This window comes from Cervus canadensis, chromosome 10 (assembly GCF_019320065.1).
Source record: "Cervus canadensis isolate Bull #8, Minnesota chromosome 10, ASM1932006v1, whole genome shotgun sequence".
NCBI lineage: Eukaryota > Metazoa > Chordata > Mammalia > Artiodactyla > Cervidae > Cervus > Cervus canadensis.
In genome coordinates this window covers 51,554,750-51,574,092 of record NC_057395.1, presented here as the reverse complement: position 1 = coordinate 51,574,092, position 19,343 = coordinate 51,554,750, and the positions used below count along the sequence as shown (strand labels likewise).

General features: G+C 46.2%; 2 protein-coding genes and 5 non-coding genes across 8 annotated transcripts; 6 read left to right on the top strand and 1 right to left on the bottom strand.

The window, feature by feature from the left end:
• The first annotated feature begins 6,831 nt into the window (after positions 1-6,831).
• On the top strand, positions 6,832-12,245 carry NOP56 (NOP56 ribonucleoprotein). The gene is made up of 12 exons (XM_043479129.1): positions 6,832-6,948; positions 7,103-7,192; positions 7,550-7,664; positions 8,283-8,444; positions 8,595-8,793; positions 9,134-9,321; positions 9,403-9,554; positions 9,741-9,841; positions 10,207-10,355; positions 10,576-10,697; positions 10,883-11,014; positions 11,783-12,245. Exons 1-12 carry the CDS (start codon positions 6,946-6,948, stop codon positions 12,152-12,154), a joined length of 1,785 nt encoding a protein of 594 aa, XP_043335064.1. The 5' UTR covers positions 6,832-6,945; the 3' UTR covers positions 12,155-12,245.
• LOC122449077 lies at positions 8,043-8,114 on the top strand. The gene has a single exon (XR_006271891.1). It is a non-coding gene; the product is annotated as a small nucleolar RNA SNORD110 (small nucleolar RNA).
• Positions 8,881-9,016, top strand: LOC122449058. Its single transcript, XR_006271876.1, has one exon. It is a non-coding gene; the product is annotated as a small nucleolar RNA SNORA51 (small nucleolar RNA).
• LOC122449071 lies at positions 9,905-9,990 on the top strand. The gene has a single exon (XR_006271886.1). It is a non-coding gene; the product is annotated as a small nucleolar RNA SNORD86 (small nucleolar RNA).
• Positions 10,414-10,484, top strand: LOC122449046. Its single transcript, XR_006271864.1, has one exon. It is a non-coding gene; the product is annotated as a small nucleolar RNA SNORD56 (small nucleolar RNA).
• LOC122449045 lies at positions 10,743-10,813 on the top strand. Its single transcript, XR_006271863.1, has one exon. It is a non-coding gene; the product is annotated as a small nucleolar RNA SNORD57 (small nucleolar RNA).
• Positions 12,237-17,223, bottom strand: IDH3B (isocitrate dehydrogenase (NAD(+)) 3 non-catalytic subunit beta). Of its 2 annotated transcripts, none has more exons than XM_043479131.1 (12): positions 17,145-17,223; positions 16,945-17,025; positions 16,721-16,819; positions 16,507-16,627; positions 14,690-14,750; positions 14,480-14,612; positions 14,242-14,375; positions 14,047-14,149; positions 13,820-13,966; positions 13,495-13,589; positions 13,326-13,386; positions 12,237-12,665 (listed from the first exon to the last, which is right to left on the bottom strand). In XM_043479131.1, exons 1-12 carry the CDS (start codon positions 17,178-17,180, stop codon positions 12,579-12,581), a joined length of 1,158 nt encoding a protein of 385 aa, XP_043335066.1. In that variant the 5' UTR covers positions 17,181-17,223; the 3' UTR covers positions 12,237-12,578. The 2 variants fall into 2 exon arrangements, with proteins under 2 accessions (XP_043335066.1, XP_043335067.1); XM_043479132.1 differs by having other exon boundaries at positions 12,237-12,373.
• Positions 17,224-19,343: the final 2,120 nt, after the last annotated feature.

The following is a 19,343-nucleotide window of genomic DNA, read 5'->3' as shown; positions in this document are numbered from 1 at the left end:
TTAGGGAGAGTAAGAGTCATCAGGCCCAAGCCCCTCACCCTGGCCTTCATACATTCTAGATCTTTCACGTTAGATCCTTCAGTCTTTCGTCCAACTACCGAACAGGATGAATCTCTTACACCTTCAGGAGTTTCTTCTCTCTGGATTGGCTTTCAACTCTTTCCACCCTCCATCTCTAAATGACCCACACATCCTTCTGTGAATACCTAAATTACCTCCTGCCTCTGAAATCTTCCTCAAGCACCCTGGTCAGCCTCCCACACTGCTACATCATAGCACATGGCTAGTGAAGTCTCTGAACGAAGACGCCATGGGTTAGTACTATCACTGCTTTCATCATCCTTCCACATCTCTGCTCGAAATGTTGCCCCTCCACTGAGGGACACAATGCAACCTTCCTTAACATGTACCAACATCTATGGTACCAAGTATGTACTACATATTTACTTGATTTCCTGTCTCCTAGGATGTAAACTCCACGTTGACAGGGACTTGACTTTGTATAACACTGTACCCCCAGCATCTACAAAGAACCTTGGCATACAATAGGCACATAAAAACCTTTTTTTTTTCTTCTAAGGAATGGAAAAACTGATTCTGTAGCTTCTCGAACATCATTACAGCCGATACCTCATCCACAAAAGATGTTAGATCATATAGTCTTCAAGATGCCCACTAGCTCAAAACTTACCTATGTTCTCAGGGGCCCAAAAAAGACCAGTTGAAATACAAGACTTAGTTAGGGTTCTGAGATGAACAGATGCAGCTTTAGGCTCATTTCTCCACCCACCCTCCCACCACCCCCACCAGTTCAAGCTTCATGTCTGTGAGGTGTCTGCAGACTACAAAGGAATCCCTGGACCTCACACACATAAAATGATGCCAGCTGTCAGGGCCACACCAGCACTTAAGGAAAGAACTAGGTGGATACTGACAGAAGCTGGAACAATACAATCAGGATAGTAAATCTGAGATGAGGAAGTACAACAGCCTGTAGTACCCCAGAACTGTTTTGATCAATAGTATCTTGCCTCCTCATCCAAAAAGTAGTCCTTCCCAGTACGAAATCAAATGCTACCAGGCAGTAATGGGTGGCTGGGGGTTTTCTCAGAGAAAGAGGAAATAATGTTTAGAAATCAGCAATGGAAAGCAAGGAGGACTTCATCCTTTAATACCCATCTAAACAACGTGTGGGTCCTTGAAGCAATCATAATGGAAGCTAGAATATTTTATTTGAATTATAATGAAAGTATTGCATGCCAAACTTGTGAATACAGCTAAAGAAGTATCTAGAGAGAAATGCATATTGAAGGAGAAAATTTTAAGCCAAAGAACCAACTTCCATATTAAGAAACAAAACACAGCAAAATAAAGCCATCAAGTAGAAGAAAGGAAATAATAAATACAAGAACAAAAAACATACAATAGAATCAACAAAATCTAAAGTTAACGTTTGAAAAAGAAAATTAACATTTTTCTGAGAATGATAAAAATAAAGTAAAGATAAAAGATTAAAAAGATCACAGCTATATATGCTACACAAAACATAAAAAAATCTATTCAAATCTATACTAAAAAATGTGAAGCCACAGATGAAATGCTGTATTTTTCTTGGGCTCCAAAATCACTGCAGATGTAGCTACGAAATTAAGACGCTTGCTCCTTGAAAAAAAAGCTATGACCAACCTAGACAGCATACTAAAAAGCAGAGGCATTACTTTGCCTACAAAGATCCATATATTCAAAGCTATGGTTTTTCCAGTAGTCATGTATGGATGTGAGCTGGACCATAAAAAAGGCTGAGTGCTGAAGAACTGATTTTGAACTGTAGTGTCAGAGAAGACTTTTGAGAGAGTCCCTTGGACAGCAAGATCAAACCAGTCAATCCTAAAGGAAAGCAACCCTGAACATTCATTGGAAGGACTGATGCTGAAACTAAAGCTCCCATGCTTTACCCACCTAATGCGAAGAGTCGACTCACTGGAAAAGACCCTGATGCTGGGAAAGACTGAAGGCAGAAGGGGACAGCAGAGGATGAAATGGATGGCATCACCAACTCAATGGACAAGAGTTTGAGCAAACAGGGGATAGTAAAAGACAGGGAAACCTGGTGTGCTGCAGTCAAAGGGGTCATGAAGATTCAGACAGGACTGAGTTAACAACAAAATACATGAAATGAACAAATTCCCAGAAAACTAACAAAAATTGTACAAGAAAGTAGAAACCCTGAATGATTTGTAACCATTATAAATCTGAATTATTTAAAATATGCTTTAAAGATCTTCTCTTTGTTCTTGGTGTTTTGCTGGTTTATTACAAGGGTACAAGCCTGGATTTCTTTTTATCCTGTTTGAGATGCATTCCTGCACCTTTGGCTCAATGTTTTTCATCAGTTCTGGGGAAACTGCATCTACCACCTCTTCAAATATTGTTCCTCCTGATGATGGTTAATTTTACGCTGTCAACTCAACTAGACTGAGGGACGCCCAGATAGCTGGTAAAACACTGTTTCTAGTAGTGTTTGTGAGGGTGTTCCTGAAAGAGATTAGCATGAGTTGGTAAACTGAGTAAGGCAGATGGCCCTCCCAAACATGGATGGTCATCAGCCAATTCACTGAGAACCAGAATAGAACAAAAAGGCGAAGGAAGGGCAAATTAGTTCTATCTCTGCTTGAGCTGAGACATCCACTTCCTCCTGTCCCTCGGACACTCTGGGTTCTCAGGCTTTCAGTGTCAGACTTGGGCCTACAACATCAGCTGCCCTCAACCCCATTCTCAGGCCTTTGGGTTCAAACTGAATTAACATAATCAGTTTCCCTGGTTCTCCTGCCCACAGATGACAGACTGAGGAACTTCTTGGCTTCCACAAACATGTGAGCCATTTCCTATAATAAATTTCCTCTTATCTATATCTGTATCTATGTGCATGCATCCTCAGTCACATCTGACTCTTTGTGACCCTATGGACTGTAGCCAGCCAGGCTCCTCTGCCCACGGGATTCTCCAGGCAAGAATACTGGAGTGGTTTGCCATGCCCTCCTCCAGGGGATCTTCCCCATCCTTTGATCCTCCAGGGATCAAACCTGCTGTTTCCTGTACTGCAGGCAAATTCTTTACTCCATTCTGAGCCACCAGGGAAGCCCCATTCATTGTATCTATAGCTACATCCTATTGCTTCTGTTTCTCTGAAGAGAACCCTCACTAATATCCTTCCTGCTTTCTGGGCTAGACTTACTCCACATCTCCTAACCGCTCTTTCACCTCTTTATCTTTGTTGCATTCTCAATAAATTATTTGGTCAGATCTTCCAGTTCACTAATACTCTCTTAAGCCACACCTAATTTGCTAATAAGTCAATGCATTTCTTTTAAATTTCAACAAGTTTTTCATTTCTACAAATATCATTATCTGTTCACTCCTGCCATGCTCCCCAAACATGGCACAGATGAAACTGCCTACCTCCAAGAACAGCGACAGCCATACGACCCTGAAAATGCCCAATCTCGTCTGAGCTCAGAATAGGGACTAGCAATCATTTTGCATAAATTGTCAGATAATAAATACTTCAGACTTTGTGGGCCACGAATAGTCTCTGCCACGCACCCCCCAAAAAATTAAAACCCTTTAAAAGCATGAAAATCATTCTTAGCTCTGAGGTCCTACAAAAATAAGCCACAAGCCAGATTTGGTCCCCAGGGTCATGGTTTGCTGACCCCTGCTCTAGAGGTCCCACACTCAACCCAATGCAATGGTCAGTGCAGCAGAGGGAAGCTTACAGAGCATTCATGAGGAGTGAGTTGCCATTCCCTTCTCCAAGGGATCTTTCCAACCCAGGGATCAAACCCACATCTCCTGCATTGCAGGAAGATTCTTTACTATCTGAGACACCAGGGATGTCCTTCATGAGGAAAGGGTTAGGATAAAAGTTCCTCCGGTAATAAGCGTGGTCCTCCCAGCCTATACACGGCAGACAGGTGACCCCAAAGACCACACACGCCTCAGTGTGGAGTATGTCCACCAATAGAGGCCTGACATAAGAAGATACAGCTCAGAGATTTCAAGTATCTGTCTAAGATCAGTGTGGCTCAGAGGATAAGTGTACAGGTCCAGGGGCCAGTCCAAAGCAGCCATTTTATAGCAGGGATTGATGGTGTCTCAAGACACAGCACCAGATCCTGAGCACAGAGAACTGAGAAATCCCCCCTCTTCCCCTGCAACTAGGGTATAAGAGTGCTCCACATTGCCATTTGGAAAAGACCTGAAGAAGACAGAGGAAGCCTGAAAGATTCTTAGCAACCCTGTTTAAATAGAAAACAACCGAGATACCAGTAACTGGCAGGTTTATATACTGAACATATTTTCCAGGTTTCTACAACATTTAATCAGTAAATCGTCTATCTACTGCCACTGGAAGTTGAAAAACAGAATGCCTAACTGTTTTACCAAGTGAAACTAAACTTAGTTTTACAAGTGCTCTGTCTATGTGTGTAAGTTAATGATAGAAATGAATCAGAGTAGCTGGGTTATAAAAACTGGGGTTTTAGTAGATTCTATGAGAAGAGATGGGAGAACTGGGACTCAACTGAGAACAAGTAAAGTGAAATATTGTGATAAAAAATTATCACTATTCACTGATAAAGGGGATTAAAAAAAAAAAAAAGTCCACTAATATTCGTTGAGTTCCTACTACATGCCAGGTACAACACCTGTGTCACACCTGGCCTATGTTCAGTAAAATGTTTGTTGAGGGATGAATGAATATCCTCCATCTTCATTCTGGGGAAAAAAAAAAAGAAAGCAAGCAAGCTTAGGAAAGTTGGGTGATTAACTTAAGGTCATGTTGTTAAGCAGCAGAGCTCAGACCTGAGCCCAGGTTTGTTGACTCTGATTCATATTTACTGCTACTTAAAAAATTATCCCCAAATTCAGTGAATTTAACAAACAGCTCAAAGGCAAAGGAGATATAATCTTTGACATCACATGCTGCAGAGATGCCCATGGAGGTCAGGATTATGAAGCACAAGGGGAGATAGTTTAGCAAAGAGAGGGAAATAAAGGAGTGTTTATGCCATATCCTTATCTAATTATAAGCTTTTCTACCTCACTAGTTGAAGTGCACTTTTCTTCAGCTACCCCTCTAAGTTAGCAAACTACTTTAACACAGTTCCTTTATAACCAGAGGACTCAAATCTATCTAAAGCCATGGAGTAAACTTTCAGCTCAGTGACTCTCAGGCTTTTAGTATATAATCCACAGAAATGTGCACTTACATAACATATATACGGTGTATATATATGTATATATGTATGTTTACACATATGTATATATGTGTAAAACAAAAATTTTACAAACCAATACCCCTTACTCTATGTGATGGACTATTATTTCCTTATTTTTCATCCTACTTTTTTAATACTGGCCAAGAATGTCTAAATTAATTCTGCAAACTGATTAACATATTCCAACCTCTCCTCTGAAATTCCCTACTTTAGTAGACAAGCACCTGTAACCCCAGGAATATTTAGGATTGAGTATAGAAGTAATCAAGTAAATCAGTCATAGCTTATTTTCTGATACATTTTGGAAACTTCTATTTAATTTGGCATTTATAATGCTTAAGAATTTTACATTCTCATGTAACAGATTAATTTTGCAATTCCATTTTAAAACATGAGATGGAGTAACTGATCCAATTCCGTTTTAAAACATGAGATGGAGTCTGAACTCAGGATTACAAGTGGATACAGGCAACAAAATGTAAGCACATTTGTAAGCAATATTAAGACCATGAGATTTTTTTTTTTTTTTTTTTTTAGGACCATGAGATTTTAAGATTTATGATTAAAATTTAATCTACTAGATTTTAAGAGCTCAGTACTTGAATCTTGTCAAATAACTGAACTGCTTAAGAAAATACCTTGAATTTACAAATGCACGCTAGTTGTGGGAATTTAAGTTGTGAAAATCCCCTTAAGATGATTTATTTTTAAATTTACCAATATATATATACCATTTTGGGGTTACCAGGTTTTGGACTTGTAACTCAGACATTATTAAAGCAAAAGTATCAATAATTTCAAAACAGTCGCCTGAGTGCCATAAAGCTACCCAGAGGACACGACAGCAGCCCCCGTTCCCTTGGAACTAACGAGGTACTAAGAAGTTGGGCAGTGCACCAGGGCCTGACACGTGGCCCCGCAAAAGGAAGGTTCTGCCTAAGCAGGGAACAATAAACCGAACCGGGAAAAGATGGGATCATCTTTCTTTCCTACTTCAGCGCCTGAAGCACTTATTTTTAAAAATAAAATATAACTGAAATGCATGAAGTCAGCCAAAGGGAATCACGACTTCAAAATCCGCGCCAGCGCGCCGTAGGCCCAGCTTCCGCCCCAGTGATGAAGAAAGCCCGCGCATAACCCTGGCCGGGGAGAGGGTAGACCCCTATTGCTGGGTGGGGACACAGGGGGTCCTGGTTATCCTGGGGCCGTGAGGCGGGGCCTAGGTCCTGAGATGCCTAGCGCTGCGGAGACCAGGCTCCGCAAGAGTTTCTGCTCTGAAGTGTCGCCGCGATCCGCGCGGGGGCCTCCAGCCCGGATCCCACTAAGCTCTGCTGTCTGTAATTTACAGGATGAAAACAAGACTGAATGGACAGTTAGCCAGAAAAGCGCCTTTCCAAACCATTTTGCAGCCTGCTGGGCCCGTTCCTGCCGGCGCGTACCAAACAACCATGCGGCAGCAGACACCGGAAAAGGCCGACTTGCCGGCGCTCGCGCCCCAGTCCCCGCCCTGCGGGCCGTACCACCTCGGGCGACCCCTCCCGAGGAGCGGGAAGGTACCGTCCCCGGCCTCTGATTGGCCGACGAGACGGGGGTGTGGCCTCAGGAGCCTGGTTCCGCGCGCCAGAGCGCGCTCGCCGCAGTGCTAGCCGGACCCGGAGCGAGCGCCATGGTGAGGAGTGGTTGTAGGTTGCGGGCGAGTCGGAGGCCGTGGTTTGGGCCTGGGTTTGGGCCGGAGCGTGGGCTGGGATCAGGGCTTTCCCCGCGGACGGGGTTGGGCAGACGCGGGATCGGTGCTTACTTTGGCGTCCCTGCTGCCTTTTCAGGTGCTTCTCCACGTGCTTTTCGAGCACGCGGTCGGCTACGCGCTGCTGGCGCTGAAGGAGGTGGAGGAGATCAGCCTTCTGCTGCCGCAGGTGGGTGGACATGGTGGGCTAGCCGGCGGCTCCGCAGCCCCTTGGGGCGCGCGGGCCCCAGCATGCACCGCGCGCTCCCACGTGGCTGGCCGCGCATTGGGAGGTGCGCTGGGCCCGACAGCTCCAAAGCAGGGGGTCCTTACCTGCATTCGTGATTAGAATTGCGTTTGAAGCATTAAAAAGTAAGCTTTCCAGACTCCACCTCTTACCGATGAAGCGGAACCGAGATTTGGGGCCCTTGATCTGTCCATCTTTAGTGTTCGCTTGGTCTTAAAAGTGCGTTCAGGTCCGAGAGCTGCTGCTGCTTTACTAGAGGCAAGAGGGAAGGAAGGAAATCATTCATCTTTCTCCCCCCAGGTGGAGGAGTGCGTGCTGAACCTGGGCAAATTCCACAACATCGTTCGTCTTGTGGCCTTTTGTCCCTTTTCCTCGTCCCAGGTTGCCTTGGAAAATGCCAACGCTGTGTCTGAAGGTGAGTTGGCCACTAAATATTGTAGGGAGATGACCCGAGATGTAGTTCTTGGTACTGTTAACCCTTTAACAACCTAGAATGTAGGCTTTGTTTCCTGTAGGCACTGTAGTAATAAATGATTTTAAGTGAAATCAGGCTGGGGTTGAGGGGCTGGTATAATGGTAGATCTAATCAAATGTGGTTCTCTGCTGGTTTCTTCAGCTGATTGCAAAGGGTAATTTTGATGCTAAAAGCCTGGAGAAAGAGTTTTAGTCCCAGAAGACAGATCTGATGCTAAATACATCCATTGTGCTCAAGGGTGTTTCAAGCTTTCAGTAATATATTTTACACTTATGTTATTGGGCCTGAGTGCTGTTCCTCCTATGGTTGATGCTGGCTTTGCAGTGATGACTTGAGTCTGTCAATCCCCTGAGTGAATGTAATCAGTGATGTCTCCATATCTCTGAGCAAAGCCTCTGAGCAAGAGGAGGGCTCTCTAGGCACAGGCCATCTTAGCATGCTCTGCAAGACCAATGTAAGATCAGTCTGTCACTGATCAGCAGTTGAGGGGACAAGATCCCTTTTTATGATTTAAGCATCCTTCAGCATGTTAATGGGAGCTCTGTTCTTTGCCTTGAGGTGTTGTTCATGAGGACCTCCGCCTGCTCTTGGAGACTCACCTACCACCCAAAAAGAAGAAAGTACTTCTGGGGGTTGGGGACCCCAAGATAGGTGCAGCTATACAAGAGGAGTTAGGGTACAACTGCCAGACTGGAGGTGTCATAGCCGAGATCCTTCGAGGTGAGACATTTTTGAAATCTGGAGCCGGTGGGGGGACGGGTCTGGAAACCTAGCAGGTTGCTTTTTAGAAGCCCTCCTGCTTGTCTGGTGCCTGTGCATGCAGGAGCTAGCTCAGAGCCTTTACTTACTCACAGTCTCGCCCTCTTCTAGGAGTTCGTCTGCATTTCCACAACCTGGTGAAAGGTCTCACTGATTTGTCTGCTTGTAAAGCCCAACTGGGGCTGGGACACAGCTATTCTCGTGCCAAAGTTAAGTTTAATGTGAACCGAGTGGACAACATGATTATCCAGTCCATTAGCCTCCTGGACCAGCTGGATAAGGATATCAATACCTTCTCCATGCGTGTCAGGTAAAGTGCAGGGGTGACCTGAGAAACAAGGTCTTGGGTCTGTGGGTTAGCTAATTTTGAATCCTGAGATCAGGACTGGTAGAGCTGGGCCTCCCGATGCTTACCACAGGCTGTGTTCTTACACTGACTGTATAGAAAGAGGAGGCAGAGTAAATCCACCCCATATACACCTCAGCCCAGGCAGGCCCTTTACCTGGTCTGTATTGTGAATGGGGAGACATGGCGGTTTTTGGATCTGATTTGTTCCCATTTCCTCCAGGCATAAAATAGATGTGGAGAGGGCCAAGTGTAGCTTTGAGGCATGACAGCTGGGCCAGGGAGTGATTGTGGTTCTTTGCAGGGAGTGGTATGGGTATCACTTTCCTGAGCTGGTAAAGATCATCAATGACAATGCTACGTACTGCCGCCTTGCTCAGTTCATTGGAAACCGGAAGGAGCTTAATGAAGAAAAGTTGGAGAAGCTGGAGGAGCTGACAATGGATGCAGCCAAGGCTAAGGCTATTCTGGATGCCTCACGGTCTTCCATGGGTCAGTACAGAGCCTAGCAGTGAAGATAAGGTATGGGGCTCTGAATATTGGGCTTCTGCATTCACACTTGACTTTCTTTAGGCATGGACATATCAGCCATTGACTTGATAAACATCGAGAGCTTCTCCAGCCGTGTGGTGTCTTTGTCAGAGTACCGTCAAAGTCTACACACTTACCTGCGATCCAAGATGAGCCAAGTAGCCCCCAGCCTGTCTGCCCTAATTGGGGAAGCGGTGCGTCATGGGAAACCAAAATATGGGGGATTATGGGATTACCATGTATATTCGTCATATTGTTGTCGTATTTTGTGACCTGTCATATCTTCCCCACTTGAACTTGATCGGGAGGAGGTTGAAGCAAGTTATGCAATTGGTACGTTGGCAATTTCAGCTTCTTTGACTCCTTGACTCTTTCTCTAGGTAGGTGCACGTCTCATTGCTCACGCTGGCAGTCTCACCAATCTGGCCAAGTATCCAGCATCCACAGTGCAGATCCTTGGGGCTGAAAAGGCCCTGTTCAGGTACCAGTGAGGGCACCTGCTCACACTCAGGTGCCACTTCTGGTGCCCACTTGCTTGTTTGGGGATCACAGTGATGGTTGACCAGGGCTCCCTGACCTATACAGGCCTCTGCTATGGGGGTGATGGCCAGTCCTGGTGTCTGAGTGATTCCCTGGGCCCAGCAAAGGGACCAAGTTTCCAGGTCAGCGACATTGGATGCCTTCCCTCTGCCTCTGGGAGCGGTGGGTTGGCATGAGGTGGGGTAGAAACCCAACCTGGCCTGAGGCTCACTCTGGAAACTGGGGAAAGGGAAGGGAGGCGCTGCCTTAGCTAACACGGTTGAAATTTCTGGTCTTAAAAGTCTCCGCTGAATATTCTTCTCCCAGAGCCTTGAAGACAAGGGGTAACACCCCAAAATATGGACTCATTTTCCACTCTACCTTCATTGGCCGAGCAGCTGCCAAGAACAAAGGTCGCATCTCCCGATACCTGGCAAACAAATGCAGTATTGCCTCACGAATCGATTGCTTCTCTGGTATGGGTGGGGGAGTGGGCAGTTGGGAGGGTGGGGAGGCTGACTACCCTAGCAGCTTCTACAATGATGGCAGTATTTTTCGTCAACAGCAGTTCACCTAGTGAGTGTTGATACTTTGGGTCTGAGTAAAGCTGAGGGTAGGGGGAATGCTGGAGGTTGAGCTAGTAGTTTGTCCTGCTAGGGGCTGATGTGCTTTGTTTACTTATATAAACACATCCAGAGGTGCCCACCAGTGTTTTTGGGGAGAAGCTTCGAGAACAAGTTGAGGAGCGGCTGTCCTTCTATGAGACTGGAGAGATTCCCCGAAAGAATCTGGATGTCATGAAGGAGGCAATGGTTCAGGTCAGTTTGGGTCAGGTCAGGTGGGGTAGAATCAGAGCTGGCTGTTGGAGGTGATGAACTGTCTTAGCCTGACCTTGTAGAGTGGAGGCAAAAAACTGATTTAATGAGCCTGATCCAACAAAACCATGAGAGAGACCTGGGGAACCAGAGGTCTTCAAGCCTTTTCAGCATCTTTCTTTGGCCAGGCAGAGGAAGCGGCTGCTGAGATTACTAGGAAGCTCGAGAAACAGGAGAAGAAACGCTTGAAGAAGGAAAAGAAAAGGCTGGCTGCAATTGCCCTGGCTTCAGAAAATAGCAGTGCCCTGGAGGAGTGTGAGGTCAGTAGTAAATTGTTAGTCCTCAGCCCTAGGTAAAGATCTTATGATATAGGACAAGAAAGCAGCAGAACAGAGAATATAGCATCTCAAGTCAGGGTCTACAGTACATGCTTTTGGATTGAAATAAAGACTTGAAGTCTCAAAATCTACCTCTTGATTCTATAGGAAGGAGATAGGTGCTGAGAAAACTCACCCAAGAGCCCAGACAGCTGGTTTGTAGCAACATCTGTTCATTCCCTGGGCGAGTGTGTTCTGCCTCTGCTGCCTTCCAGGAGTTCTTAACCAGGGATGGTGCAAACTGCACTGCTTATTCAGATGTGTCTAGAGATGCTAGCATCTCATACTGGGAATGGGGAACAGGGAGGGCTCCAGTGTACTGCTATGGTAGAATCATTCTCCCTAGGATTGTCAGCAGTGCCAGTGTTTTCAGGGTCCCCTCTGGCACTTGGCATCATGATTCTTTTTTGTGACCAAACCAGCATGGTGAGGTTTTTCTGTAAACCTAAGGATAGTCTGATTACCTAAGGATAATTGTGTGTTCTGTCTACCTTTTAAGTGATTGGGGGGCGGGGGTTACCTTTGATTTGACATGGATTTCCAAAGCTAAGCCATTCTATTAAAAACCATCCCAGAAACACTAGGCACTTTTAATGCCATTTGCACTAGTCTTTCTTCCTTGAGTGCTTAACAGCTGGAATTCTAACATGAATATGTGTACATAAAACAGTTGACACTACTTCATACCCATTTTTCCCTTTCTGCCATCAGGAGACAAGTGAAAGACCCAAAAAGAAGAAAAAGCAAAAGCCCCAGGAGGCTCTTCAGGAGAATGGAATGGAAGACCCATCTGTCTCTTTTTCCAAACCCAAAAAAAAGAAATCTTTTTCCAAGGAAGAGCTAGTTAGTAGTGATCTTGAAGAGACAGCCGGTACTGGAAGTCTTCCCAAGAGGAAGAAATCTTTTCCCAAAGAGGAAACAGTTACTGACCCTGATGAGTCAGAAAACAAGACGGTCCCCAAGAAAAAACGGAAATTGTCCAAGGAGGAGCCACTCAGCAGTGGACCTGAAGAGGCTGCTGCCAGCAAGAGCAGTGGCTCCAAGAAAAAGAAAAAGCTCCGAAAGCTCTCCCAGGAAAGTTAGAATGGACATCTTCCTAGTGGGACATAACTTACAGAGGTATTCCCCATCCCATCCCCTAGAGCCCAATAAAAATAAAAACAAATTCACAAGAGTCATACCATGTTTTATTGGACACCTTAACATGGGTGTGGGTGGGACCTATGGGTTGGACAGGGCACCAATGACAGCCTCAGTGAAGTCTTGGCAGGTGGCATAACCACCCATGTCAGAAGTTCGAACCTGTAGGGGAGAATTGTTATCATCTCTGTGGCCTGGGCCCCATCCCTAACCCCCACCACCTAACTGTTCCCTAAGGAAGCCAGCTCCCAACAACCTAGGCTCTGCCCAGAAGGTAATTATGGTCTAGAGGTATAGGGCTCTTCTCTGGTCCACAGTACTGAAGGGAGGTGTATGGTCCTTGTGAGGTTGGAGGGAATAAAGGGCTCTAGCCCCCATAGGGGTGCAGGTGGCCGATGACAGACTTGATGAAGTCGGTTGTGGTGCTGTAGCCGCCCATGTCTCGAGTCCGTACCTACAGCCACCACCGGCAATAACCGTGGTGAAGAAGAGAAGAGAGCCCATGAAGCTGAGGGGCAGGGCAATGTGATGGAAATGGAATCCAAAAGAGGGTGACAAGGCCAGGAAAACAAGATGCAATGCAGCAGAGATGCAAGGAGGCAGCCAGGTTTGGAAAAGCACAAACCTGTGCGCTCCTGTCTGAGGGCCAGAGCCACTATTTGTGCTCTGCTGCAGCCTCAGCAGGGTAAGAAGCTCAGCGTGAGTGAGATGGGAAAGGCAAGTCAGACAGGAGGAAGATACCTTGGAGGAAATAAAGGAGACCAGGTGGGAGCAAAGACAACTGCAGGGGAGTGGCAAATAAGGATAGGCTTCCAGGTATGGAGAAAGTGGTGCCTCATCTTATCAGCTATCTCCCTCTGCTCCTCCATCTCCCCCCCACACTAGATAGGAAGCTACAAGTTCTGCCAGTGGATGAAAGAGGAAATAGCAGATGGGAAACTAGGAAGCAAAGATGATCAAGAGAATGAGACAGCCAAGAGAAGAGAAATGAACAGCCCTGACAGGACTGGGGAAAGAGCAGAAGCTCTGGGGACCTGGAGGGAAAGGAGGCCCCAACTCAGGTTCCCAGAAATTAGTGCCAAGACCCTAAACCCCATAGCCTTTCTAAACTCACCTTGCCAACTTTGATCACCTTCTTCACTGCCTCGGCAATCATGTTGGAGTGATGCTCGAGACTGCCAATGTGGACAGAAAAACTAGATTACCACCACATCATCTTCCTGATTTCCCCAACTGTGTTCCCCAAACCACCCAGCCACCATCCTAGTCTGGCGGTGACCTACTTGAGATGCCGCAGCATGTTGGAAGCTGACAGCAGCATTGCTGTGGGGTTGGCTATATTCCTGCCCACTGCCTGGGCAAATGGATGCCGGGCACCCTGTGGACAGATGAGCAGCCCAGAGTCACTAGCAGCAGACATTCTGCAGAATCTGCAGTCAGGGAAGGGCATTACATGAGAGGTCAGGCCGGGAACACTGAGAAGATGCAAGGGTTGGGGGGACAAGAGTAGGCCAGGGTCATGAGGCGGCCAGGGGGATGCACTGGAGGATATGAGATCAGATGAAGGGCACACACAAGAGGACTGAGGGAGGAGGTGACCTCACTCACCGTCTCAAACACCGCGTACTCTGCACTGTAGCTCTCACCAGGAACCACACCAGCGCCCCCAACCAGGCCGGCAGCCAGATTGTCAATAATGTTCCCATAGAGATTGGGCATCACCAACACATCAAACTGGTAAGGATTCTGCACCAGCTGGGGGCATGGAGAAGAGACATAAATCCAACTCCCTGCCTTGCTCCTCACTGAGAGCAGAGACACTGGGAGGGCCTTACCTGCATGCAGCAGTTGTCTATGATCATTTTCTCAAACTTGATCTTGGGATACAGTTCAGCAACTTCCTCACAGCACTGCAGGAACAACCCATCTCCCAGTTTCCTGTTCATGGACCAAAGGGAACAGATTCAGCTGGGAGAGTGCTGGGGGCTACCTTCCCAGGACCCTACCCCATGCAAAGTTATGTCCCTCACATGATATTGGCCTTGTGGACAGCCGTGACCTTGCCCCGCCCCTTCTTAGTGGCATAGTCAAAGGCGAACTTTGCAATACGCTGTGATTTGGTTCGAGTGACAATCTTCAAGCACTCAATCACACCCCTCGCACTCTGCATGAGAGAAAAGCAGCTGAGTGACACTGGAAAGAAGGGAAGAAGGAGCTATGCCTCTCTCCCCTCCTCACCCCTGCTCCCCACAGTTTCTAGGACCTCACCTCATGTTCCAGAGAACTGTACTCCCCTTCCGTCTGCTCTCGAATAATCACCAAATCTAGATTGTTGTGTCGAGTCTTGTACCCAGGAAGTGACTTCACATGGACTACATTGGCAAACAAGTCCAACTTCCGCCTGGGGATAGGGTAGAGCCATAAACACTGTGCCTGGTGCCCCAGGACCCCACTCACCAATAGCCTCCCATCACCTACCTCAGCCGCATATCATAGGAGGCTAGCTCCCCTTTATACTCCATTGGGGTGTGGATCTTTCCTGCATAAACAAAGTAGAGGTTGGGGCGGGATCAAGCACAGGCCAAGTTCAAGGAAACCCGGATTGGTGTTTCCTCAGTGACATAATGCAATCCAGACTCCCACCTCACACTCCCAAATAAGTGACCCTTAAATGCCTCTGGAGGCAAGGGGCAAAGGAGAATAATGTAGTTAAAACCAGAAACATTGTGTCCACTGTTTCATTTCTAGTCACCAGACTATGTTGAAACTTCAAAATGACCTAAGAGAACAGAAAAAAAGTTCTCATATTCTCAAAGGGCCTGGATTAAATAGGTTGAGAAACAACTTAGATCTGTGACCTTTCTTGATGTTTCTGTGTCTACATATGTGACATCTTTTCAACCAACACATATTATGTGTCAGGCACTAGGAATACCAACCAAAAAACACACAAACTCCTGTCTTCAAGGGGCAAACAATGCACTGAAGGAAGAAAGTTAATAGGAAGGACATGATAAATACCATGGGAGAGGTATTAGCAACATGCACAGGAGCAGAGAAGAAATTCCCTCTGGCAGTACCAGGAAGTATCACAGAACATCTGGCACTTCAGCCAGACCTTAGTTTAAGTTAGTGTACCAGGTTAAATAGTGATCCCCAAAATGATATACCCATGTTTTAACCCCCAGAACCTGTAAATGTGACCTTATTTGTTAAGACAGTGTCTGCAGATATAATAAGTAAAAGATCTTGAGATGGATTCACACTGGATCCTTGTAGGTTCTAAACCCAGTAACAAGTCCTTATACAAGAAAAGAAGGAGAAACAGATACAGACACAGAGTGGAGAAAAGCATATCAAGACAGAGGCAGAGACTGAAGTGACACATCTACAACTCAAGAAACACTGAGGAATGCCAGTAGCTACCAGGAGCCACCAGAGAAGCTGGAAGAGGCTAGGGAAAATTCTCCTCAACTCTTCAGGTGAAGCTCTGCCAACACCTTAATTTTGGGATTCTGGCCTCCAGAACTGGGAAAGAATAAAATTTCTATTATTTTAAGCCACCAAGTTTACAGTAATTTGTGGCAGCATTCAGAAACTAATACAGTGAGTAAGGAAGATTCTGGCAGGAGGAACCAAAAGGAGAACACTGTGGGCAGAAGGAACAGCAAAAGTCAAGACAGTACACATTATTTGGAAACTAACACAGTCCAGAGTGACCAAACAACAGAACAAATGTTGCAGAAACAAAGGCAGAAAAGCTGAGGCAGAAAAACTCATAACAAACTTACTTTCCTACCCTAAGGCTGGGACTGGCAGTCATGGTGGTCTTTCCAAGAGAAGAGCTGTAGAGAATGGACTGTAGGGGCAGAACTGAAAGCCAAAAAGTCTAATGAGGCAGTTACAGTAGGAAAGCAGAAAGACAGAAAAGAGGCAGCTAGAAATGGCATTTCTGAGACACAATTAACAAGACTTGAGGACCATTTCCCTAGAGAAGGAAATGGCAACCCACTCCAGTATTCTTGCCTGGAAAATTCCACGGACAGAAGAGCCTGGCGAGCTACAGTCCAAGCAAAGAGTCTGACGGGCCTGAGCACAATGACCCATGACGTAGCCCCAGGACAGACTACAGATTCATAAAGCCTTCCTGCATAGAGCATGAGGCACATGATCTTTCAACTCCTGGGTTTCCAACTGGGCTCCCACTGATTGTCACCAATCAGTGGTGAGAACTCAGAAGAGTTAATGTACTAATGTGTGCTGAGGGAAGCTTAATGACCATTCGACACACATACCAATGATGGCCACTTTGTTCTCCTTCATGGAACTCAGCACCTGCTCCAGCTTCTCCTCAGATGCCATATTCTGCACCTCGCTCAAGTGATGCTCCTGGAACTCCACTGGGACAGAGGCAGCCTTCAAGAACAGGTGCCAAACATCGCAGGATCAGAATCGAGTAAGTCCTTTCCAACTCAAGCCATCGTCCCTGTCACGCCCCAGGCCACTCACCTTGAACACCTCCTTGACGGCGTGCATCAGCTCAGGCCCCACGCCGTCTCCTGGCAGCATAGTCACGGGAAAGGCGCCCTCCACCCTCACGTCCTCACCCTGCGAGCAGGGGCAGCAAAGCTAGAGCTGGGGCAAGGACAGGGGTCCTGGGGCGGGGTGGAGGGAATGGCCAGGAGAGGAGATGTCAGGGGCGTGGGCGAGACCGGAGCCCGGCCTGCGCTTACCTGGGTCCGCGAGGAGGCTTGCGCCACGGTTGAGGTACACAGGCTCCTCCATGCTCCGGGATTCGGAGCGGCGACCAGTGCCTGCGACACACACACAAGCCTTTTAAGTCGGATCTGGGCGCCTCTGGCCCCGAATATTTCTGTGAGCCCGGTACAAACCCGCCGCCCTCCCGCCTGCCCTTTCGTGTCCCGGGCCTCACTCGGGTCAGCCAGCGGACACGGCCGAGGGCAGCCATGTCCTTCGCAGGAAGTCGCGGAGAAGTGACGCCGGAAGCTGGAGCGGCCCAGGGCCCCTGTTTCCGGTTCGGCAGGGATGTTGGGCGGTACCCTTATTTCTTCCAACCAAAACAGCTTACACGGTGGTTTTCCTCCGCTGGCATCCTGTTGGGCTCACCTCTTCCGGTACCCCCTGATGCGGCAGAGAGCTGCGTTGTTTATTGCTTTACTTTCAGTCACCGTATTTAGGTTGAAACTTGAAAATAACATTAAAGGCGAATATGAGGTTTCATTTCTATCAAACGGGGACCTAAATTTAATAGCAAGTTGAAAAACAATACTGAAGAATATGTCTTAATGTTTTTGTGTCCTCGTATTTGTTATTCTTTTCATCAGTTCTCACTGAACAGTCGTATGTCCGACACTAAAGACGTTAATGAACACCACACAATGTATAGGAGAAGGTGTGTGTGTGCCTGGCTTCTTCAGTCTCCGAGCCTGCCCGGTTATTAATCTGTATTAATCAAGTTTCCTCGTTGTTTTTTCCTAGGTGGTGGTGGTGTTCTTTGCTCTGACCTTTGTTTCCTAATAGTGTAGCCTAGGCTTGAACTCCCCTGAGCAGGATAGTAATTAGAGACAAATTATCTCAACCTTGTGTGACCCTAAAAGGAAAATTCAGATCGATTTTCTAAATTTCAGTCACACGCTGTTTATAAAGTACATGCCTAAAGCACATGGCACAAGTGAACATGGAGCATTTGTTTAAAATGCAGAATTATGTCACTCCAGACTTGCTGAATCCAAATTTCAGGATTGGGACCCCAGAAAGCATATTTAACAGGCTCCCTCAGATGATACACAAATTTAAGAACCACTAACTAGATTGCCTGTGATTTATGTACCTAATCCTTCCAAAAATGTGCAGGGCATTCTCCCAGCCCAAGGGAAAGAATGCAGTGATTCTAATCTTGGGGACCAAGAACAGGCTTTGTGCCTCTTCTCTGCATTCCTTTAGGCAGGGCATTCTCTACTGTTGTGAGGTGAAAAGATTTAAATTAGAAAATAAATGTGTAAGAAACGTGAACACATGCAAAGTTCTGTGTCGATAAAAGGCTGTTAATAATATAGCTAATTGATATTATAAATGATAATATAATTATCAATGTTAGCATTAATGTGACAAACTCCTCCATCTCCAGAATCAAAACCAGAGAACAGCACCATCTTGCCTTCATAGACTCCCTAGTCCTAAGTTACACACTGCTCTTGCCATCCACCACCATTTTTTTCTTCCAAACATTGCTCTTTCTAGTAGAGAAAAAGTGGGAGATCTACAATTTCTCAAAGCTATATTTTCTGTCACTTTAGGAAATTTAGGGCGGGAAAGGAGATGTGCCATCTTAGTCTAATCTCTGATAATCTAATTTTCATCCCAGAAAATATTGATTTCCTTGAGGGCAACTACAACGTTATTTCCATACCTAACTTCTGCACAAATCTGAGCCCAGTCTGACAAACAATATCTGCTCATTGATATCAAGCTGTGTGGCTGTCAAAAGAGTGAAAGGAATTGATGAATGGTACCAAATGACTGAGGCCAAGGAAATGTGATCATCATTGTTTCGGGTCATTGTATTCTTCCGGTGAGTTTGGCGAGCTCTCCTGGACTTTGAGTTCCTATTAAGGCATCTCTTACTGATACTACCTGAGAATAGGGAAGTTCAGTCCAGACCCTTGGAAAGTTCCCTAACCAGACTCTTGGACAAGTGAGAGGGGTTAAACCATCTTGTTCCTTCGAGTTGTTATGAAGCATACATTAGTGTTCAGTGTGAGGCTGGATGATTTGAATGTCAGTTTCCTAGGCCTATAAATACTCCAGCTCAGGGGTCCTAACCAGAGCTCTAGGTATCCGTCAGTAGAAATCAGTACCATGAACCTGGATGGGGAAAATAAAAAAATCCCTTCTTTATTCTCAATAACCTCTAACTGAAACTTAGTGTTTCCTATCATTACTAATGTAAAGTGAGGGATTGCCCTGGTGGTCCAGTGGTTAAGACTCTGCCTTGCTATTCAGGGGTATGAGTCACTTGGTACCATTCACCGGTTGGAAAACTTAAGATCTCACATGCACAGAGGAACTAAGGCCACCACCACAACTACTGAACCTGCACGCTCCAGAGTTT

What these genes read in the sequence shown, in the direction of transcription:
- NOP56 (XM_043479129.1), top strand. An exon ending in TCAGCCTTCTGCTGCCGCAG is followed by an intron (nt 7,193 to 7,549) that starts GTGGGTGGACAT and finishes TTCTCCCCCCAG; the next exon opens with GTGGAGGAGTGCGTGCTGAA. An exon ending in CTGCCCTAATTGGGGAAGCG is followed by an intron (nt 9,555 to 9,740) that starts GTGCGTCATGGG and finishes CTCTTTCTCTAG; the next exon opens with GTAGGTGCACGTCTCATTGC.
- IDH3B (XM_043479131.1), bottom strand. Translation starts at nt 17,180, where the DNA reads ATGGCTGCCCTCGGCCGTGTCCGCTGGCTGACCCGA. An exon ending in CCGTCAAGGAGGTGTTCAAG is followed by an intron (nt 16,628 to 16,720) that starts GTGAGTGGCCTG and finishes CTGTTCTTGAAG; the next exon opens with GCTGCCTCTGTCCCAGTGGA. An exon ending in ACAGTTCTCTGGAACATGAG is followed by an intron (nt 14,376 to 14,479) that starts GTGAGGTCCTAG and finishes TCTCTCATGCAG; the next exon opens with AGTGCGAGGGGTGTGATTGA.